Source organism: Protomyctophum bolini (assembly GCF_963924005.1).
Source record: "Protomyctophum bolini genome assembly, chromosome: 19".
Taxonomy (NCBI): Eukaryota; Metazoa; Chordata; class Actinopteri; order Myctophiformes; family Myctophidae; genus Protomyctophum; species Protomyctophum bolini.
This window is the reverse complement of record NC_137880.1, coordinates 10,315,090-10,335,272: the sequence shown is the minus strand read 5'-3', so window position 1 is coordinate 10,335,272 and position 20,183 is coordinate 10,315,090. Positions and strand designations below refer to the sequence as shown.

The 20,183-nt window shown below is 43.8% G+C and overlaps 1 protein-coding gene across 7 annotated transcripts in view; it reads right to left on the bottom strand.

Moving 5' to 3' along the window:
- Positions 1-4,194: 4,194 nt before the first annotated feature.
- Positions 4,195-20,183, bottom strand: part of utrn (utrophin) — a 254,571-nt gene continuing 238,582 nt past the window's right edge. For all 7 annotated transcript variants that reach the window (XM_080791556.1, XM_080791561.1, XM_080791557.1 and 4 more), the window contains 6 exons: positions 16,733-16,954; positions 14,390-14,672; positions 10,812-10,887; positions 10,443-10,526; positions 8,407-8,432; positions 4,195-5,947 (listed from right to left, as the gene is read on the bottom strand). In XM_080791556.1, the coding sequence (XP_080647682.1) occupies positions 5,939-5,947; positions 8,407-8,432; positions 10,443-10,526; positions 10,812-10,887; positions 14,390-14,672; positions 16,733-16,954 (700 nt within the window). In that variant the 3' untranslated portion in view covers positions 4,195-5,938. The remainder of the gene's footprint in view (positions 5,948-8,406; positions 8,433-10,442; positions 10,527-10,811; positions 10,888-14,389; positions 14,673-16,732; positions 16,955-20,183) is intronic.

The following is a 20,183-nucleotide window of genomic DNA, read 5'->3' as shown; positions in this document are numbered from 1 at the left end:
TGCCAACTAGTACTAGTGGTTCTCAAATTTATTTATCTTATTTGCAAGGAACGAAGTGTAAGGATTCATTTGGTTCCATTTGTACACTTACTGTTGTGGTCAAATTGTTGCTCTTTGTTTCTGGTGATATTATTGTCCACTAATTTTGTATGTTCATGGCAAAACTTTCATTTTGACAAAAAGGTCCACCACAAGCCAGCATGGGATCCCTGATTCTGACTGCAGGGGAGAGTACATTTCTGTCACCCGATGATGATGATGCCAGGAATACCAGCTGTTTCCCCCTGCCCACAGGCTACTGTGTCATGGAAAGGCAGCTAGATTCCAAAAGTGTAGCCATTCTTAACATTTCCCCAAAGAGGAAAGTCTCAGGTATGCTGTCACGCTCAGTACTTCCCAAACTAATATATTGTTAAATTATTGCCAAATCATGTCTGGAAAATCCACACATCTGAGCCTGTTTATGAGTCATGCAAGCTAGAAGCTTTTCACAGCAGCCATTTTCACACACAGCTGAAGGTAATGACAGTAACAGTGGGTGTGTTTCATTTAGGTGTTGCTATGCCAGCACAGAGCTCCTTCAGCACACAGAAACTCCAAATGAAACACCTGTCAAAATGGCCACGTGTGAAAACTGTCCATTTACTTACACAGTACATATAACTGACTCCTGGGCAAAGGAGAATTTGACAAAGATGGAAGGAGAGCTGTTCCTTATAAACACCGGATTCAGCATAATTTCAGCAAATGATAGGGCAGAAAGGGGGTTTTAACAGCTTTCATAGGCTATACCGAATATCTACATATTATGTAGGCTAATTTGTTTTCACAGCTCTCTCCATGGTGCTGAATAAACACATTGACAACCGATAAACATACAGTATAGCCTATGATTAGTAGTGGGATGATAGTCAATGCACGTGCAAGCTCATCCCTGGAAATCATGATTTAATCATTATTTCCATTTGATGGTTCAGTGTGTTCTTGTACAAACAAATCACCCAGTCAATTAATAACAGACAACAGGAGGCGTTGTTCTCTATAGAACAACAATTGTAATAGCTATTGAATGAGGATGATTCAAGGCTAAGTAAGGAGGAGGGAGTAGGGTGACCAGATGTCCCTCTTTGCGTGGGACAGTCCCTCATTTCCTAGACTTTTCAGGCGTCCCACAAATTGAGACCCTGTCCCACATTGTGACTGGCAGGCAATTGCATCAGAGTTCAAATGCCCTAATAGTTCGTCCCCTAATAGTTGGCCTTCTGTTGTAAAGCTCTCTCATTGTCTCTTCCTGCAAGATGTGTTAAAATAGCGTAAAAATAAAGCAATTCTAAAGCAATTCTAGTATAAATAGGAGGCACAGCGGTGATGATAGTCTGGTATAAAGCTAATTATACATAGTATAAAAAGGAGGCACATCAGTTATGATAGTCTGGTATAAAGTGTCGGCTGACGTCAGTCCAGGTGAGTGGTGCGGGTGTGGAATGTGGGGATGTTCCTCGTGTGTGTGTGTGTGTGTGTGTGTGTGTGTGTGTGTGTGTGTGTGTGTGTGTGTGTGTGTCGGGGGGGGGTCGAGGGGAGGGCCAGTGTGTGTGGAGAAGCTCTAGCAGAATAAGTCTAACAGCATGGGAGAATAAAGCATCGGAGCAGTCGGACAGTGACTGCATGTGGGAGGAAGCCGTCCTATAGACCAGTACCCTCTCTGGTACTTCTAACTCTATGGACTCAAGGATGCATGCATGTGTGAGCGTGGGACAAAGAGAGGCGCCCTAGCCTTTTCCTTTTGGCATTCATTTGAGCAAATTATCGGGGATACAAGAGGTGATGTTCACTCCAATAAGCATTGGGTGCAGAACATTCCTAAAGAGCCCGCTGACAGGGTGCTAAAATTAGGAGATTTTTGCACCACCATTTCATCATCCCTGTAGTCACATCGGAATTAATGACCAGCAACAGCCAACAGAGATGACAAAGCCTGAACAGGGACGAACATTAATTGAACGTCACATATTATTCTTAAGAAAGGCTGGAATAATAATTGAACGCCACATACAAGGGAATAATATATTCCTCGGATGAAAAATGTAGTTGGAGGGGCTTTGGAAGAAGAAGCCAGTGTGCTCTCCAATTACTTTTCATCATTCATTTTGGCAGCACTCTCACTGCAGTGCAAAGCCATGGTAATGCTACAACGTCCCGGGGTGTGATTGCTTCTTTTGATGATGATTATTACGAAAAAGTCTGGGCCAGGCAATGCTGCATATTTGGTACTGTAGGAAATAATGAGGCCTTATTTGCATGATTTCAGGTATGGGCGTCCGACTCTGAAATGCTTTCGATTATGGTGGAATCCTCACACTACTTAGTATATATATAAAAAGCAGAGGAACTTGAAGTCACCGACTTCTCCACTGCAACTCTATCGATGTAAAGTTTGTACACTGTACTCTCTTCTCTGCCTCCTGTACTAATCAACGATCAGCTCCTTGGTCTTCTTGCTGCCCAGTGCAAAGTTGCTCACATGACCACACCATTAAAGGGACACTTCACCCTTTTTGCTAAAAAAAATATATGTAGATTAATAGATTATGTTAATGACATTTAGGAGCTTTAGAACACTTTCCTGGGGGTCTTTATGTGTGTAATAGGTGGTTTTAGATATTTTAGATTGTATCAGTGAGCCTGCTACAATCTAAAATATCTAAAACCACATATTACACAGATAAAGACCCCCGGGAAAGTGTTCTAAAGCTTCTAAACGTCATTAACATATATGTTTTTGCAAAAAACACAAAAAGTGTCCCATTAAGTTAGTGATCTCTGACCATGCATGTTCCACTGTCCCAAGCTGTAGGCAGTCTCATCATTGCAGACCCACAAACAGGGAAAACAAACATGGGAAGAGCCATGGCAAACTTTTGTCTTTGTTGGAGCTATTTTACCGTATGCAAATTGCCATGGGCCCAGTGTGGCAGGAAGCATGGAACAGATGTAGCCCTTCACCCAACTCTCAAAGCAGCTGCTGACACTATAGGTGAGTGCGACAGGTTACCCTGGAGAGCTAGTGGATGGGCACAATAGAGGGTATATGCGCATGCATGAAGCGAATGGCAGATCGAGTGGCAAAGTGAGTGACAAAGTTAATGTAATGTTGTTTAAAGACATTTAATGCAATCAGATAGGACTTTTCTGTTTGGATGTATGGACCGGCAAGTCCAGTAAGTAGTTTTTTGCCACTCAGTAAGTAGGCGTTCCCACGCAACTTCCGGGTACGATGATGATGTCACGCGCATACCCTCTATAATGGACCACAGCCTGGGAGAGGTTGAAAATACCCGCAAACACTCCCACCAGCTGTTCTGTGCTCTGAGAACGTGGCCTTGGATGTCAGGGCCATCTGCCGGGAAGCTCAGCGATCCAGGCACCTTGGCCGGTAGTCCGAGTCTGGCAGTGTGTCGCGGGTTCGACTCCCGATCCCGACGGTCTTTACTGCATGTCACTCCTCCATCTTTCTCCCCCATTTCCTGTCGGCCTACCGTCTGTCTCTCTATAAAAAATATATAAAATAAAGGCAAAAGCAAAAAAAAAAAAAACATTTAAATGTAAGGCTCTCCTCAGCCTCCAAATGTTTCATGGGCTGGCATCCTCAAGCGGGGCTGTCTCTGGCTGGTTGCTGCCGGTTGCCTCCAACCCGGCGAAATAGGCGTTCAGCAAAACGGCGAGATGATTGTTAGCAGTGGATAGATTTGTGATGACTGTTAAGAAACCCTGTGAAGTGATATTTATATTACTATGAAATGTCTCTCAACTCAAACTACCGTGACAGTACAAACGACTCATGCATTAGCAATAGGCAGCATAACAGTATATCATTTCACAGGTTGCCTCCTTGACAGTCACATCACTCAATCTAAAATATACCCAGCCGTACTAGACACTTTGACACATACTGAGAGTGGACTCGAGACTTTTGGACCCCACTGTATACATAAGTAAATATACCAATTTCTTGTGTATGTTTGTTGCAGGCTCTGTTTTGTCCCACATTCGGCCATGTGCCAGGCTGCCACAGAACATGCCCCACCAGCTCAGATCGACGATATGTGTAGCTTCCTGGAATGTCCAGGTTCTGGGAAAACAACTTGGTGCCCCTTTAAAGTAAATAATGCAATGACTATAACCAATTTTGTTATAAAAAAAAAACGTTTTTTTTATTTAGAATAAAACAATGTAGCCATATTACACATAGTGTGGTCAATCTACTCTACACACCTCGGGAGAAACAACGTAGTTCTGCCATGGTACGGTTTTATAATAATCTTCATAACAGTTATCATCATCGTCGTCAAAATGGTCACCATTCCACAGTTTGGAGGAGGTTTATAGTAGTGTTGTTAAATCTCACAAGTCTTACAGGATAGCATAATAGTAGCACGACAACACGACGCGAGTGAGGGACCAGTGCTAGAAGACCAGTGGAAAAACGACAGTTAATACTCATGGGTTAGGGCGGCTAGCTAGCTAGCGGCTAGCTAGCTAACGGGCGGCTAGCTTCAGCAGTCCACACAGACCCATTGTGGTACAGTAATAGGAATCCTGTTTGTTCTCCTCTTCCAAACTTGGTTCTCTCCTCATTGCAGTGTACATCAATCAATACAGTAAGCACAGGCTTCTAGGATGCCGAACTGGGGCCGTTTGTGTTCCATCCATGTGCTAGTTGCACACGGTATATATATATAACCTTCAGTTCAAACAAGCTTACAGACCACACGAACGGGAAACTGTGTCTATGAGTCTGAGGTAGCAAGGCAATCATGGCTTTCTTTCTGATTTCTTTTCTTCTTTTTTTTTTTTCAAACATAAAGGTTTTTGATTGAATTTCTTTTGATATAAAACTATTCTACATGATGACCGCGGGGCCCGGTTATACAAACCCAATTTTGGAACGACTCAAATCAATATTTTCCAAACCTCTCTCGCTCTCTCTCTCTTTTTTCTTTTTACACACGTACGCCATCTTCAATGTATCAGCGTTTCTTTCTGTCTTCCACACGTGGAATGACAACTGTATAGGCACAGAAGGGGTTAAGGTTTACATCAACAAATCGGGGTCGGCACGACGACCATGCCGACATGAATCACATCAACGCTTTAAAGGGGACCTCGACATCGAGCATGCTATACAAGAAGGGCCTTCAAACCAAAGAGATGCTTTGAGAATGGAGTCTATGTCTTAAAAACAATATTAGGATAATAAGATATAGACACTCTCAAAATCAGAACATAGTCTGTGGCCATGTCTCTTGTTATGACAGTGAGTGAGTAATAGTGGTGCAGTGTGTGTGTGCGTGCATGCGTGTGTGTGTGTGTGTGTGTGTGTTGGGGGGGGTTGGTGTGTGCATGTGAGGTAAAAGGCAGAAGATTGCAATGGAATGACCAAATGTAACAGTGTGATTCCCAGTGAAGGCAGAACTAGACAAGAAAAATAAACATACAACAGAAAAGCCTGCCCCACCCTCTTAACATCAAAAAGCGTATTTCACTATACAAAGTCCTCCCCCCCCCCCCCCCCCCCTCGGTTCCCAAATAATTATCGGCATATCCAAACAAATCACTCACAAATGTTTTTAACCAACTTAAGGTACAATCTACAGTTCATAAAATGTACAGTTTTGCATAGTACAATACAACAAGGTGGTGGTAATCGTAGTAAAGGTCACTGGTCCTGTGTGTCTTTGGGTTTTTAGGGTGGGTTCTCTGGGCTAAGGGGGCGGGGGGTGGGTGGGGGAGTTGGGTGGTGTGGACTAGCTCTCCGTCACTGTACTGTATATATGTGTCCTCTGGTGTCCAGGAGATGGAGGAAGTCTTGTGTGTTGTTTGGGGAATGCTCCTCTCTCTCCCCCTTCGGGACTCATTACTGTACAGGCCGCCCGGGCGCTCACATCACCTGTAAAGGCAGAAAACGGAACACCAATGCATAATTATTAGATCCATAATTCATAATGTGGTTAGCCTGGCTCGGCGTTGGTTGGTGTGACTCTGAACCAATCGTGGAAGACTTCCGCAGAAACGGCTGCCGTGGGAAGGGCTTTCAGTGTCAGGTTATATGGCGGGGCTAAAACTATGCAAATATGTAAACAGAGCTGTATTTCTTCTTGATGCATCATTTGGCACCTTCGTGAGAGCAAAAAACGGATCCAATTCCAGACTGTAAATAGACTCCTCAAGATGTTCTTCAAATCTCTAAAACTATTTGTGTGAGCATCTGTACAGAGGACGTACTACAAATCGTTTCAAGACGTTTCTTGAGATGCAGGTGGAGGGATAAAATGGTAAATGGTGCATTTATATAGCGCCTTTATCCAAGGCGCTTTACATAGATTGTGCATTACATTCACCCATTCATACACTGATGGCAGCGGAAACCATGCAAGGCACCAACTAGCACATCAGGAGCAATTAGGGGTTCAGTGTCTTGCTCAAGGACACTTCGACAGTAATTACTCTGGGGGAGCCCGGGTTCGAACTGGCAACCTTGCGGTTCCCATCCAGGCACTCTACCCCTGAGCCACCGCCGCCCGGGATAGGGCTAGTTTGTTCTCACATTGTTTGTCTTGTTGGATCTAGGGGGAGGCAGCCATGCTCTACTGACCCGTTTGACAGATAGATAAATAAATAAGGACGGATAATGTGGCGTTTAAACTGAAAGGAGGAAAACGAAAGGACAGGCGTGAGGAGACAGGTCTCTCAGCACTTTTCTTCTTTCCTGCTGTGCTGAATGTACGGCAATAAATATTAAACTGGCCTGCCTTTGTGTAGATTTCATGCTCAAAACACAAAGCTGGGAGGGCTGCGCTCTGTTACTGAAGACTGTGTATTTCCGTGAACTCTTCAGGTGACTATGACTTAAAAAAGCAGCACAAGCACAAAAAAAGAAAAAAACTATCTGGCAAACAAAAATTATATTTTTCCCTCAGTCGACGAAACGTTGTTTTGGTTGTGCGACTACAGCGCTTCACTTCAATAGCCACTGGACACTTTTTATATCATGAAACCTTCTTTAAGAACTTTACTAAAATATACTGTCATATACTGTACATGTAAATGTTATTTATGATACTTTACCATCCCTTTTGTACATAATATGCGTTTGTATTTGTTGTTGTATTATTGTGTGAATTCTTTATGCTGTGTTGCTGAAGTGACCAATGTTAAGTAAGGGCCTTATACCCCTTATCCGTAAACGTCTTTGCCATTTTTATATATTTTGAAAAATATTTTTGAATAGTTCAAAAGGCCAATCCACAAGCTCACAGTGCAGATCGGCTAGTTGAACAATTTTATAATGTATTTCTTTTTAAATAGTACAAAAAATCACACCCGTGTGAAGTGAGGGGCATCATCATGACGTAACATGTCGATTTGCTCGGACACACATGGCGTAAATTCTCCATTCATTGTCAATGGGAATTTAATGATTGTGTAAGACGAAAATCTACACGATAGCTGAATATAGGAGGGGCTATAGCGCCGCTCAAAAAGGGGTAAGGCACTGGCGAAACAAGTTAAATAACATTTCCGACTAATAAAGTAATAAATCCACCGAAATGGAGCTGCAGCACGCAATCAAAGCAGGCAATCAAGCAAGCAACGGCGATGGCAGGGGGAGGATGTATAAGAAAAGTGATGTGAACGACTGAGACAGTGGCCAGTGCTTTTCACGGAACTCCATTAGAACCCATTTTAGCACAAGAAATCGTGAAGTGGGATTGGAGGAGGATGTGCTGATAATGGAGCTACTCAGAAACCCATTAGCGGTGCCTTTCATTTTCAGACAGGCTGAGGTCTTCTATCCGGAGACAGGAGATGTCATTCTGTCAAAAGAATGTTCTAAAATGTTTGATCTACCTTCTTAGACTTTTACAACATGACCTAATTTCTTAACTGGTAAAAGGTGAAAAAAACAGGACAGAAAACCCCAAAAAAGGAGCAAACTGTGTGTGTGTGTGTGTGTGTGTGTGTGTGTGTGTGTGTGTGTGTGCGTGCGTGCGTGCGCGTGCGTGCACGTGCGTGCCTCCCACGGATTATAATCTGCAACCGCAGTGACAAATATAAACAATAAACATACACTTCATATTTATGTTCGCCTGTCATCGTATTAGCTCCGTTGACTTTTACGTATGTGGCTATTTATGTCGTTTGAAGGACTGGTGATAAATTATTACTACGCGATGGGCAACATGCCATAGCATTGAATATAAAAGACCATCAGCAGGGAATTAGCTGTAACCCATAAATGGGTATAGGATCATAGGATGGTGATGGCGTATCTTTCTATAGTTTGGCTCATTTCGGTTCTAACTGGCGTTTAAGCATAATTACAAGGCTGTAAGAACCACGTCTTACCTGTGGTCTTGAGGAGAGGCTCGAGGCTGCAGGGGGAAAAAAAAAACACACAAAAAGCCAATACGTTAGTGCTAGAAATAATCAAAAAGGGACAGCTCAATTACACCGTGCATATGCTGGAGTCCAGAGTAAGTTATTACTCCCTCTGGGTCCCTCTCACACATAATGCACATTATTTGGATGGCTAAGACTATTGTGCCTTAGAGCGGAGCAGTAACCTAATGCTAATATCCTCCTAGCACTCTGCCAGATTAGAATGGCTTTGTAACTAAAAACCCCACAGGAGTTTCGATCGAGGACATTCAAATACAATTTAAAGTCAGCAAGTGGCAACACTCACACTACCAGCACATCCTTATTTGATGAACACCCCCCCCCCCCCCCCCCCCAAAGGAGGCTTTCTCCTCCAATCCCTGACACAGAGGATAATGAGGGCCTAAAGTTTTCTCCTGATTTAATCAAATAATGAATTCACATAGCATTAACTGTGCTGAGAGGGCACAAGGCATACTGTACTCTCAATGCTAATATTTCATTAAATTTGTAATTTAATCAAATGTTTTATGTTTTATCCCATCCATAACTATACTACATAAAAGAAAATGGGGGTATTTTGGTTTTATTTTGGGGTTCCCAGCCCCGCAAAAGAAAGAGACAGACAGACAGACAGACAGACAGACAGACAGACAGACAGACATATCCAGTCTAAAGCCCACCATGCACAGCATGTCTGTCTGTCTGTCTAAGGCTTTCCACAGCTACCCCACAACACAGCAGGCACTGTCTGCAGTGCACACAGCAGAGCAGAAGCTCTCAATGTAACTTTTAACCGTAATACTACTAAATATACAATAACTAAACACAAATCTCACTTCAATTGGATTGCAATCATTTACAATTTCATTTAGACTGGGGGCCCCCGGGCCCCGGCCCACCCTAGCCCAATGTGAAATCCGGCCCTGGAAAGAATACAGACAAAGTGAAGAGTTACTGTACCACAAGGCTACGTACATAAAACACACAAACAAACGTGCTTCCGTCCAGTCTTTTACACACACACACACACACACACACACACACACACACACACACACACACACACACACACACACACACACACACAGGATGACAGGAGAAGAACAAAAGGAACAGGAATAAAGGCAACATTGCAGAGGCGTGTGAGAGTTGGCAGAGCTTCTTCTTAAGTAAAGCAGCGGAAAGCAGAGGAGGAATGAAGGACATTGTTGAGTCATAATTGTTTATGGGTGCTGGGAACAATTGGCTTCCAATCAGGATGAGGGCCAATGTGTCCGACAGTGTACTAAAACAACAAACACCCGCTCTAAAAGAGTCCAAAGTTTACCCTTTTCCTACAAATCAGTGGCTCATTTTTGACTAAATGGTAAAGTATGACATTCGCCTCTCGCACACTCAGTGCTTGTTCCAATGATACTAGAGTGTGTGTGTAACAAGTGTGTGTGCGTGCGTGTGTGTGTGTGTGTGTGTGTGTGTGTGGGGGGGGGGGGGGGGGGGGGGGGGGGGGGGGGGCAAACACTGTCTTTTAAAGTGAACACATATGCTGGCACTGGGAGCTGGGGTTTATGCTAACAGCTAGCGGTAGAGATAAAGTTAAGTGTTAAACCTTATGCTATCAGGCGTTCGTTAACACAATTTATCTATAAGTCATGTGCAGTAGACGTGTCAATATGATTGGACGGTGATAAGACAGATGGTGCCACCCAATCGCCTGCCACGTAGCTCGGAAAAAGGGAGGGCTTTCTTCAGCGATTGGGCTACACAGAGATCCCGGAGGGAACTGCGCTGTGGAAACAAAATGTGGATCAAGCCGAGGGTTAGGAGAGACGAGGTAATGACATGCATCTGGACACATTTGAACCAGGGAGTCTGTGTTGTTTTTGGTTTTGTTTCAGCGCTGAACAGCTGAATGACTTGACGGGGAAGGAAGGGTTAGACTTAAAAGAAGGGAAGTACCACCGGTGGGTGAAAAGGGGAAACCAGTAGGAACTGGAACTTACGACTGCATGCAGGGAAGGTGTTGTTAATCTGTTCCATTACGTCTGCCAGGTCTGAGCTGCTGTTGTGGGGGTCCAGCATCTCCTCTGCACACACACGCGCATACACACACACACACACACACACACACACACACACACACACACACACAGTAACAAAGTATGAGTGATGTGAACAGCTGCAGTCCAGTGTAGCCGCTCCCATGGCGATTAATTGGCTAGAGGGGGTTGTGCACATGTACAGTATATCTGCATCATCATCAGCAAGCAGTGTGTACTGTATGTGGGTCTCATAGCAACAGCAGCAGCAGCAGTGTGTGTGTGTGTGTGTGTGTGTGTGTGTGTGTGTGTGTGTGTGTGTGCATGAATCACCTGAGTTTTCATCAAGTGGCCCTTGTTCTTGCACGCTGGGAGAGGACACGCCATTTACCCTTGAGTCTACCTCTGGCTGAGAGAGAGAGAGAGAGAGAGAGAGAGAGAGAGAGAGAGAGAGAGAGAGAGAGAGAGAGAGAGAGAGAAAGAAAGAAATAATTAGATTTATTCTAACTGATATCCAGCAGCTTTGTAGCTATATACTGTGTGCACTGTGTAGGAAGGCAGTAGCCTGGTTTCCAGCTGAAAGCTCTCAGAGTCTGACAATCAGGCTAGGAAGGCAGGGTATCTAGAAAGGACTTCAGTAAGAGGGACAGCAGGATAAACTTCAATATGTCCTGTCAGAGTAAGAGCGCCCAGACAACAGATGCATTCTGTGTGTAATGAAGTAGGAGCAGATGAGCACCTCATGTGAAAAGGTTTGCTATAGCACAACATACGCAGCCAGACAGGAGGGGGGGGAAAGAACACTTGGCACCAGCTGCTCTAACGATGGAAGAACAAAACAGTACCTTAATTGCTTTTTTTTTAAGCGAACATTTCTTTAACTCAAGTCTTTGCTTCCCGACATGAAAAAAGTTTGAGAGCCACACAGTAGAATTGGCCTCAGGTCTTAATGGGTTAATTGCTTGTCAATATAATTTTGCTACCTGGGTCGGCTGATAAATGGGTTGAACTCACACCTTGCCGTCGGACGATCAGTGACATTTCCTACAGAATCCCTATGGCCTTTAGCGTTCAATTGCCAGACACCAAATCAATGCTTTCTACGCTCCCTGAAACCCCTTCCTTCTCTCTCTATCTCGTCTCCTTTTCCCCCCCGTCCTTCTTATCCGGCTCCCTCTGTCCATCCCTCTCCTCCTTTATCTCGGGCTGCCGCTGGCGCCAGTAAAGGCTAGAACGCAATGGCAGCGTCTCCTCTCCGGAGCCCAGCAAATGTCTCCAGGCCCCGTCTTAGAATAGTGCTTTAGTCAAGCAAAGCCTCCAGGAGCGCAAATTATGAATGCGTGGACGTCCCCGTTTGACGGACATTTATCATTCCGGAAGGTCTGCGGCAACTCTGCGGTTGACAGAGAGCCATGCTGACATATCGACTGGACCCCCGGGGAGTCGAGTTCTTCTGCGTTGCGTGACACAGTGTTTGTGTGTTTGCATCTCAGAGGCTTTATTCAGTAAATACATTAAAAGGTCTTGGTGACGTAATAAAAAAAAACTATATTTTTCCTGACCTCAATTGCACCCAAAAAAAACGGAACTTGGTGTGGTTTGGGGTTTTCTGAATAGTTGGGCTCAAACGTGCACAAACCCTTTAGAAAAACATCGCCACAATCTTTAAATGTAAAAAAGGGTTCATTTATTAACCCATTTTAGACCTGAGGATGATTCTAAAAAAAAAAAAGTCTTCTAAATCCTATTTCTATGTCAGCGGTGCTCAAACTTGTGTCAAGGATCCCCAGAATGATCTATTGTATACTAGACCTTACCCGTTCTGAATATATGAAAACACCAAATAATGTACAGTGTGGGTAATGCGACGTAGTAGATCACATTACTGATTGGGAGTGCGATAGCGCACGTAGGCTACGCTATCACAAACATAGCAGATTTAGCCCCCAGAAAGCATGTTTTTGCAATTCCACATTTGAAAATGGAATTGCTTTGGGCTCTCCAAAAAAAATCGACTTTTTTCACTGTGCGGCCACGTCCAGATCTAGGCGGAGAGTCAAAGCTCTCTCTGCCCATAATTTACTCTCATTGGCTGTGTGGTGGGTTGGAAGACTTGCACGCTTCTCTACCCAGCTGGAGCTCTCCAACTTTGCACAGCGATTAGGCCAGGCGTATAATATAAACAGACATTTAAAGCTATTGATGGGGAGAAGCGGAGATCCATGGATGGAATAGTAATGATGTGATTAAGAGTAAGACTATCGGATATATGTAAACGCACGGCAGACGAAGGAGGCAGGATTCATTGTGAACGGGTGCGTTTGTGTCCACATGTTATGAACTCCACGTGTCTCGTATACAATCCACTAAAGACGTATTTTATTTACTTCGCACGGCTGTCTAGGGCTCTTTGTGGATGAAGTGTGTGCTTCCCATCCTTAATCCAATCTGGGCGGGAACCCATTTTGGTAGTTTTAAGCATTATGTTAAAAATAAATTGAAAAATCGTGAAAATGTGGCGCAAATCTTTGAATATATATTCTTTCAGAGCGAACGTTTTAAACTCCATTCCATTCTTTGCTTCTAGGGGGGGACCCCTGGAACAACATATTGTCAGATGGGGCGGCGGCCAATTACATATCATTTTTGGGGTTCATGACATGAAATATTGAGCACCACTGACATGGGTATTTCAGAAAACTAAAAGATTTAGAAGACATTTTCTAAATTTCGATGTCAGGCCTAAATGGGTTAAAGCCTCCTTCCAACAAAGACAAAGCCACTGCTGATGTTACACAGACTACCATGTACAGTGTGTTCCCTGAAGACACCCTGTTCCATTGTCACAGGCCAAGGGGAATTATCTGTTCTTTAACTATCCCTAGTTTCCGTCGACCGTGTACTTTGACAAGTACATGGTGATAACAGCTGACGTCAATTAACCTGTATTGTTTTTTTTTTACTTAGTGGTATTGTAGTATTCCAATCAACATTGGTGAAGAGAGCTTGTGTTTCCACCTGTGCCATGGTCTCCTGTAGAAAAATAATACAACATGACTAACCCTGGAAAAAGGGATGAGACTCCAATTAGAGCCATCCTTGCGGACAGTTGCACATTGCCATGCTAAACCTTAAGCTGCTTTACTGCTGGTGTCCAACCGCCTGGTAATGTGCAGTATTATGCAGTGGTGGAAATAAAGTACTTAATTGTTAAAGTAAAGTTATAGTAAATGTCCAGAATTGAAAATGTACTCGCGTAAAAGTAAGGTATTGGCATTAAAATGTACTTAATGTACCAAAAGTAGAAACTACTCATTATGCAGAATGTCTCATTTAAAGTTTTCAACTTGAAAATAGCTGATCTACAAGCTCACAATGCGTCGCATGTATACTGTATACAGAATGTATACGGCTGAAGTGATTACGTTAAGTACTTAAGGTTTTGAATAAATGTCGTGGAGTAAAAGTACAATAATATTTGCCTCTGGGATGTCGTGGGGTAGAAGTCAAAGTACTGGGAATTGGACATACTCAAGTAAAGTACAAATACCTCAGAATTGTACAGTACTTAACCCATTTCTATGTCAGTGGTTCTCAAACAACAGCCCCAAAAATATATGTAATTGGCCGCCGAGCCCCATCTGAAAACATGTTGTTCCAGGGACCCTCCAGAAGCAAAGATTTGAGTTGAAAACGTTGAAAAAAGCTTTGCGCCACATTTTCACGATAAAAATAGCAGATTTACAAGCTCGTAGTGCGCCACCGCTGAAGTGCCCTTGAGCAAGGCATTGAACCCCTACCATGAAATGTTCTATATGAGCAGGGCCTGGCTGTATAAACAAGTTCTTGAGCTTAGTCCAGTTATACCCTGCAGGGTGAACATGGTATAACTTTGCTCTGCTTTGCTTTACCTGGTGCAGGAGCTGCCGGAGGCGGTGGAGCTGCGACTCCAGCTGCTTGTTGTGTTCCTCCAGGATGTGCATGCGGGCCTCCAGGCGGCCCTTGTGCTGACGCAGCAGCTTGGCCTCGGCCAGCAGGTCCGCCTCGTCGGGGAGGCCATGAGAGGCGCTGCCCTCGGTGGCGTCCCCCCCCCAGTGGCCCCCGGGAGGAGGAGGAGGAGGAGGGGCGGAGACCCCCATCACTCCTCGCTGGCTGTGCTGCTCCTTCAGCTGTTCGTATTCCCTCTGCAGGCTCCTGTGTGGGGGAAGAGGAAGGGATGTTGTTGAGAGAGAGAGAGAGATTTGATACAGACGATCCAAAGGCCTCCGCCGTGTAAATACACACAGCAGGGGGTGTCATTTTTACCTCTAACTTACCTCTAAAAGTCATATCGGAAGTAGAAAGTCACACACAGAGATCCGCCAGCCACAACACACACACAGCTGTCAGCTGTAGTGCTTTTCTTAAGTAGCTGTTTATGAGCCTGGCAGTGAAGCACGGTGTGTGTTTGTGTGAGAGAGAGTGTGTGTGTGTGTGTGTGTGTGTGTGTGTGTGTGTGTGTGTGTGTGTGTGCGCGCACAAGTGTTAATTCGCTCCGGAAGAGGCACTCAAAAGCCTCTCTGCAACAATAGCACGCAACAATATCCCTCCGTTCCTAAGTCATTTCCAGGCACCGATCAAAATGCACAGTGACTTGGCGCGTGTGTATATGAGACCATTGCAGCATTCGGAAAGTGTGAGTGGAGTGCTTCTGTGTTGTATTGTATTGGGAAATGAGACAAAAGCATCGCACGCAAGAAGAAGAAGATGACCTGACCAGCAAACAAGGCAGCCACAAACAGACAGGTATACCCTTTGCACTGAATAACATTTCCTGATGCCAGCTACCGTATGTGTTTGTATCGATTTTAGATATAAATCTGCCCCAGCTGTGACTGACGAAGTCGATTCCATATCTAAATCAACAGATCTACCCTTCCTCCAAACTCATGCCTCTCTCTTTTTTGCCAGACGTCAACTCTGGCACAGGTCACCTTCAGTGGTGGAAAAAGCACTCACATGTTTTACTTAAGTAAAAGTATCAATAGTGCAACATAGATATACTCTGTTATAAGTAAAAGTTCCGAATTCAAAATATACTTGAGTAAAAGTAGATACAATTTACTTAAAGTGCCAAAAGGGAAAGCACTCATTATTTATTTAAATAGACTACGCTGTAATATTCATGAAATACAGAACTGTATGTTCCTTGGGTATAAGGAGAGTTGGGCCGTTGAATTATGGTACAAACCAAAACTAAGAACATATCGTCTTATTAAAAATAATTATGGCCCTGATCCTTATGTTACACAAAATATATCCAAAAGTCAGAGATCTTTTTGTGCACAGCTGCATTCTGGGACCTTACCATTAGCTTTAGAAACGGGTAGATTCATTGGTACTCCTGAGGAGGACAGAGTCTGTCTAGTGTGTGATTTAAAAGAAATTGAAAATGAAATTCATCTTTTGTTTTACTGCCCATTATATGAAGAATTAAGACATGTATTATTTTGTAAAATGACAACCATCTGTGCTGACTTTTTCTGGTTGGAGGACTATGAAAAACTGGAATTTTGTTTTAGGAAAGGTACTTTTGCTTTGGCAGACTTTTTATGCAGGGCGTGGGAAATAAGGCAGAATGTTTTGTTTGTGTAAAAAAGAAAAAAAAAGAAAAGGGAATATCAACAAAACATATCTGTTTATTGTACACAATGCAATATTGAATGTAATGATATGGTGTGTCCTGTAAGCCCATGTGGGCTGGGCGCCTTTGGTGCATGACACAAAAATAAAGAAATCTATCTATCTATCTATGCAGAATGTCCCATTGCAAATTGTCAAATGAATAAAAATCTTTACAAAATAGCGACGTATTGTGAGCTTGTAGATCTGCTAATGTATGTTTCGTAATAATAATAACAATCTACAAAGTAACTAGCAACTAAAGTTTTCAAAATAAATGTAGTGAAATAAAAGTGCAGGATTTGCCTCTGAGATGTAGTGGAGTAGAAGTAAAAGTATTGGAACTTGAAAATACTCAAGTAAAGTATACCTAAAAATTATACTTCAAGTATACGGTGCTTAAGAAAATGTACTTAGTTATTTCACAAATAACGGTAATGGGTCGCACACACACCAAGACTGCATTTTTCTACTTTTTAGTTTTGCTATAATGGAAGACAAACGTTCGGGCTATCCAGCAGCCTTCATCAGTGTCCCCACAGGTCATAATAAACCTCAGTGTCCCCACAGGTCATAATAAACCTCAACTGTACCTCTGTTCCTCCTCCAGGCGGGAGATGATTCTCTCCAGCTCTCCTCTCTCCTCCCTCTCCACGGCTTGGAGGATCTGCGCAGGGCTCTGGGGCTGGCTGCAGGGGGACAGCTCCCCTCCCAGGGTCTGGAGGATCTGAGCAGGGCTCTGGGGCTGGCTGCAGGGCGACAGCTCTCCTCCCAGGGTCTGGCAGTACTGCAGGATCAGAGCATGTTCGTCGTCCCTGTACAGACACAGAAGGCTTCCTTCAGACAATGCCGCAGCATAGACAGCAAACAGCAAACAGCAAAATAAGATAATATCAAGAGAGTGCAAAAAACAGCAAACAAAGAATAATATACATGTGTATGTTTACCCTGTAGTAGCTATAGTCAGCTGAACTTTGTGTGTGTGTTATTAACACACACCATATACTGGGGCAAACCCCAGTATGGCTGTATCTTGTATGGGCAATGTGTGAAATTGTGGGCAATTTGTTTAGAGGGATATAGTCAGTGGGAGTTGAAGTGAATACTGGATATGCAATATTCATCTGCAATTCTCTGTGGTAGTCCCGGGCCACTGCCAGGCTTGTTTCTGAACTTCAACGTAACTTTAACTTTCAGGAGTTGTCATTTCCTGGCTTGTGCTGAAGAACGTACTGCATGCCCGCGATTGGCTACTGGTACATCCCATAGGAGGTGGTGTCGATCCAATACAGGCAGGCACCCAATTGTCTAGTTCCAGTCCATAGCCTGGAGGACCGTTGTTTGGCCAACCAGTCAAACAATGTTGGGTCATTTCAGGATTTGTGTCAGACAGACAGACAAATATAATGATGGGGGCTAAACCATTATACCAGCTCCACAGCTGAGGTAATGATTATGCATGGACATGGCAGTGGTTTCAATCCAGTTCTTTAATTGACTACAGTGAAAATATATTTGCATTCCTATCTACCGCAAATAATCAGTCAGGCACAGTGTCAACAGCACATCACTGCTGTCGGGAGGAAACCACCCAACTCCATTTTTGAGGTTTTAGATTTGTTTTCCTTAAATCACTGCTATTGAACACCCTTTACGTCTGTGTGTTGGTTAAAAACATATTGAAGCAATGAAAAGTAGTAAAGAGCTAAATAAAATAAAATAACTTAACTCCATTGGACCCTCACATTTAAAGCAGCTATAACTCCACCACCTCTCCCCCTCTCATGCAAGTAATTGACAATACATAAAGTCACAACACCAACTTTGACGAGGCAGTATTGCTTTATCTTAGAAATATAAGGTTTTCTTCATTTCTTGATTTTTTTTTCTCATTTTCCTTGGAGTTAGGTGGTTTCTTCCCGACATGCAACAGAAGCAAAGGAGTCTGACATTACTAATAACCTGCCTTTGCACTCATTCATAGACTCACCATACATACAGATACGTGTATCACTCATCTCGGCAAAGGAGAAAAATAGTGTGCCCTTGTGTGGCCCATGCCAGCTTTAAGTGCATAGTGAAAAATGTCAGCTGAAGTTGCACCTGATCTCTACTGGTATGTTGGGTAGCAGAGATACTACAGGGTGAGATATGTGGAGCTATTGTAGGCCTGCTTACACACCATGAGACCGCAATCCCCTGAGCAACACAGATGTGTCAGGTTTCCATTATCTGATAATGGAAACGAACGGAGGCAGGGAGGAGATGGATGAGTGAAGAGAGGGGACGGGTGGGGAAGCTTGGCACAAAAATAGGAAGCTTATATACAGTGTACAAGTGCAAGGGCGAGAGACACCGCCGAGGGAGGGGGAAAAAAAGACACAGAGAGAAACTATAGAGAAACTAAGGCCTGGGATATCCTCTGGGGCAGGGGGATAACAGAAAATAGGCCTAATTTAGTTTTAATTAAAACATTTCTTACAGCGAATGCAATTAGTGTTAGGAAGGCCTGCCGTGTGCAAATATTATGGTTATGTTGGTTTAGGCTGTGTGATGGCTGGGTGGTATGATCACCCCGCACGGCCGCACCACCTGCTCAACACTACTTCTTGAGTAGTGCACGTCTCCATCCCCTGGACTCAGTGTAGTGACTGTAGCCTATGATGCAGTCGAGCAGCGTAGCATGAAATGCAGACATGCAGTGTAGCCTGTAATGCAGACATGCAGTGTAGCCTGTAATGCAGACATGCAGTGTAGCCTGTAATGCAGACATGCAGTGTAGTCTGTAATGCAGACATGCAGTGTAGTCTGTAATGCAGACATGCAGTGTAGCCTGTAATGCAGACATGCAGTGTAGTCTGTAATGCAGACATGCAGTGTAGCCTGTAATGCAGTCGAGCATTGTAGCATGAAATGCAGACATGCAGTGTAGTCTGTAATGCAGACATGCAGTGTAGCCTGTAATGCAGACATGCAGTAGCCTGTAATGCAGACATGCAGTGTAGCCTGTAATGCAGACATGCAGTGTAGCCTGTAATGCAGACATGCAGTAGCCTGTAATGCAGTCATGCAGTGTAGTCTGTAATGCAGACATGCAGTGTAGCCTGTAATGCAGACATGCAGTGTAGTCTGTAATGCAGACATGCAGTGTAGTCTGTAATGCAGACATGCAGTGTAGTCTGTAATGCAGACATGCAGTGTAGCCTGTAATGCAGTCGAGCATTGTAGCATGAAATGCAGACATGCAGTGTAGTCTGTAATGCAGACATGCAGTGTAGCCTGTAATGCAGACATGCAGTGTAGCCTGTAATGCAGTCATGCAGTGTAGTCTGTAATGCAGTCATGCAGTGTAGCAATGCAGACATGCAGTGTAGTCTGTAATGCAGACATGCAGTGTAGCCTGTAATGCAGTCATGCAGTGTAGTCTGTAATGCAGACATGCAGTGTAGCCTGTAATGCAGTCATGCAGTGTAGTCTGTAATGCAGACATGCAGTGTAGTCTGTAATGCCGTAGCAAACAGGACGGAAGACACCCAGTGGGTGAGTATAAAGCTCATATGACGATGATGTATACTACGTGATATGAATTCACAGCTGCAAACAGCTGCGTGTTCTGTGATCCGAAATGCACTATACAGTCTTAGCCGTGTCTGCTTCGTCTGCAAGACATTACTTTTCTTTGTATCTGTCTATGTAAATAACATTTTATAGCTCTTTCTTAGTACTTCGTCTTTATGCTCTCGCCTCGTGTGAATAAACGGAAACCCAGCGGCACATTAGAATTAATGACATTCCGAGGCACTCAAAAATCTCGGGGACACAACTTGGTGCGCGCAGTGCACCCATAACCAAGTTAGACATAACATCCTCCAGCTAGGGAAAACATATAACACTACAACTGTGACGTAGGGCGCCATTGAAATGATTTGTGCGGGACAAAGACAGTGAGTTCAGCAAAATGTCCACGGCTTGTTCAGTTTATCAAGACTCCGACATAATTACCGCTATGTTTCACGGGAAAGGACTATGGATGGAGTGCGGGCA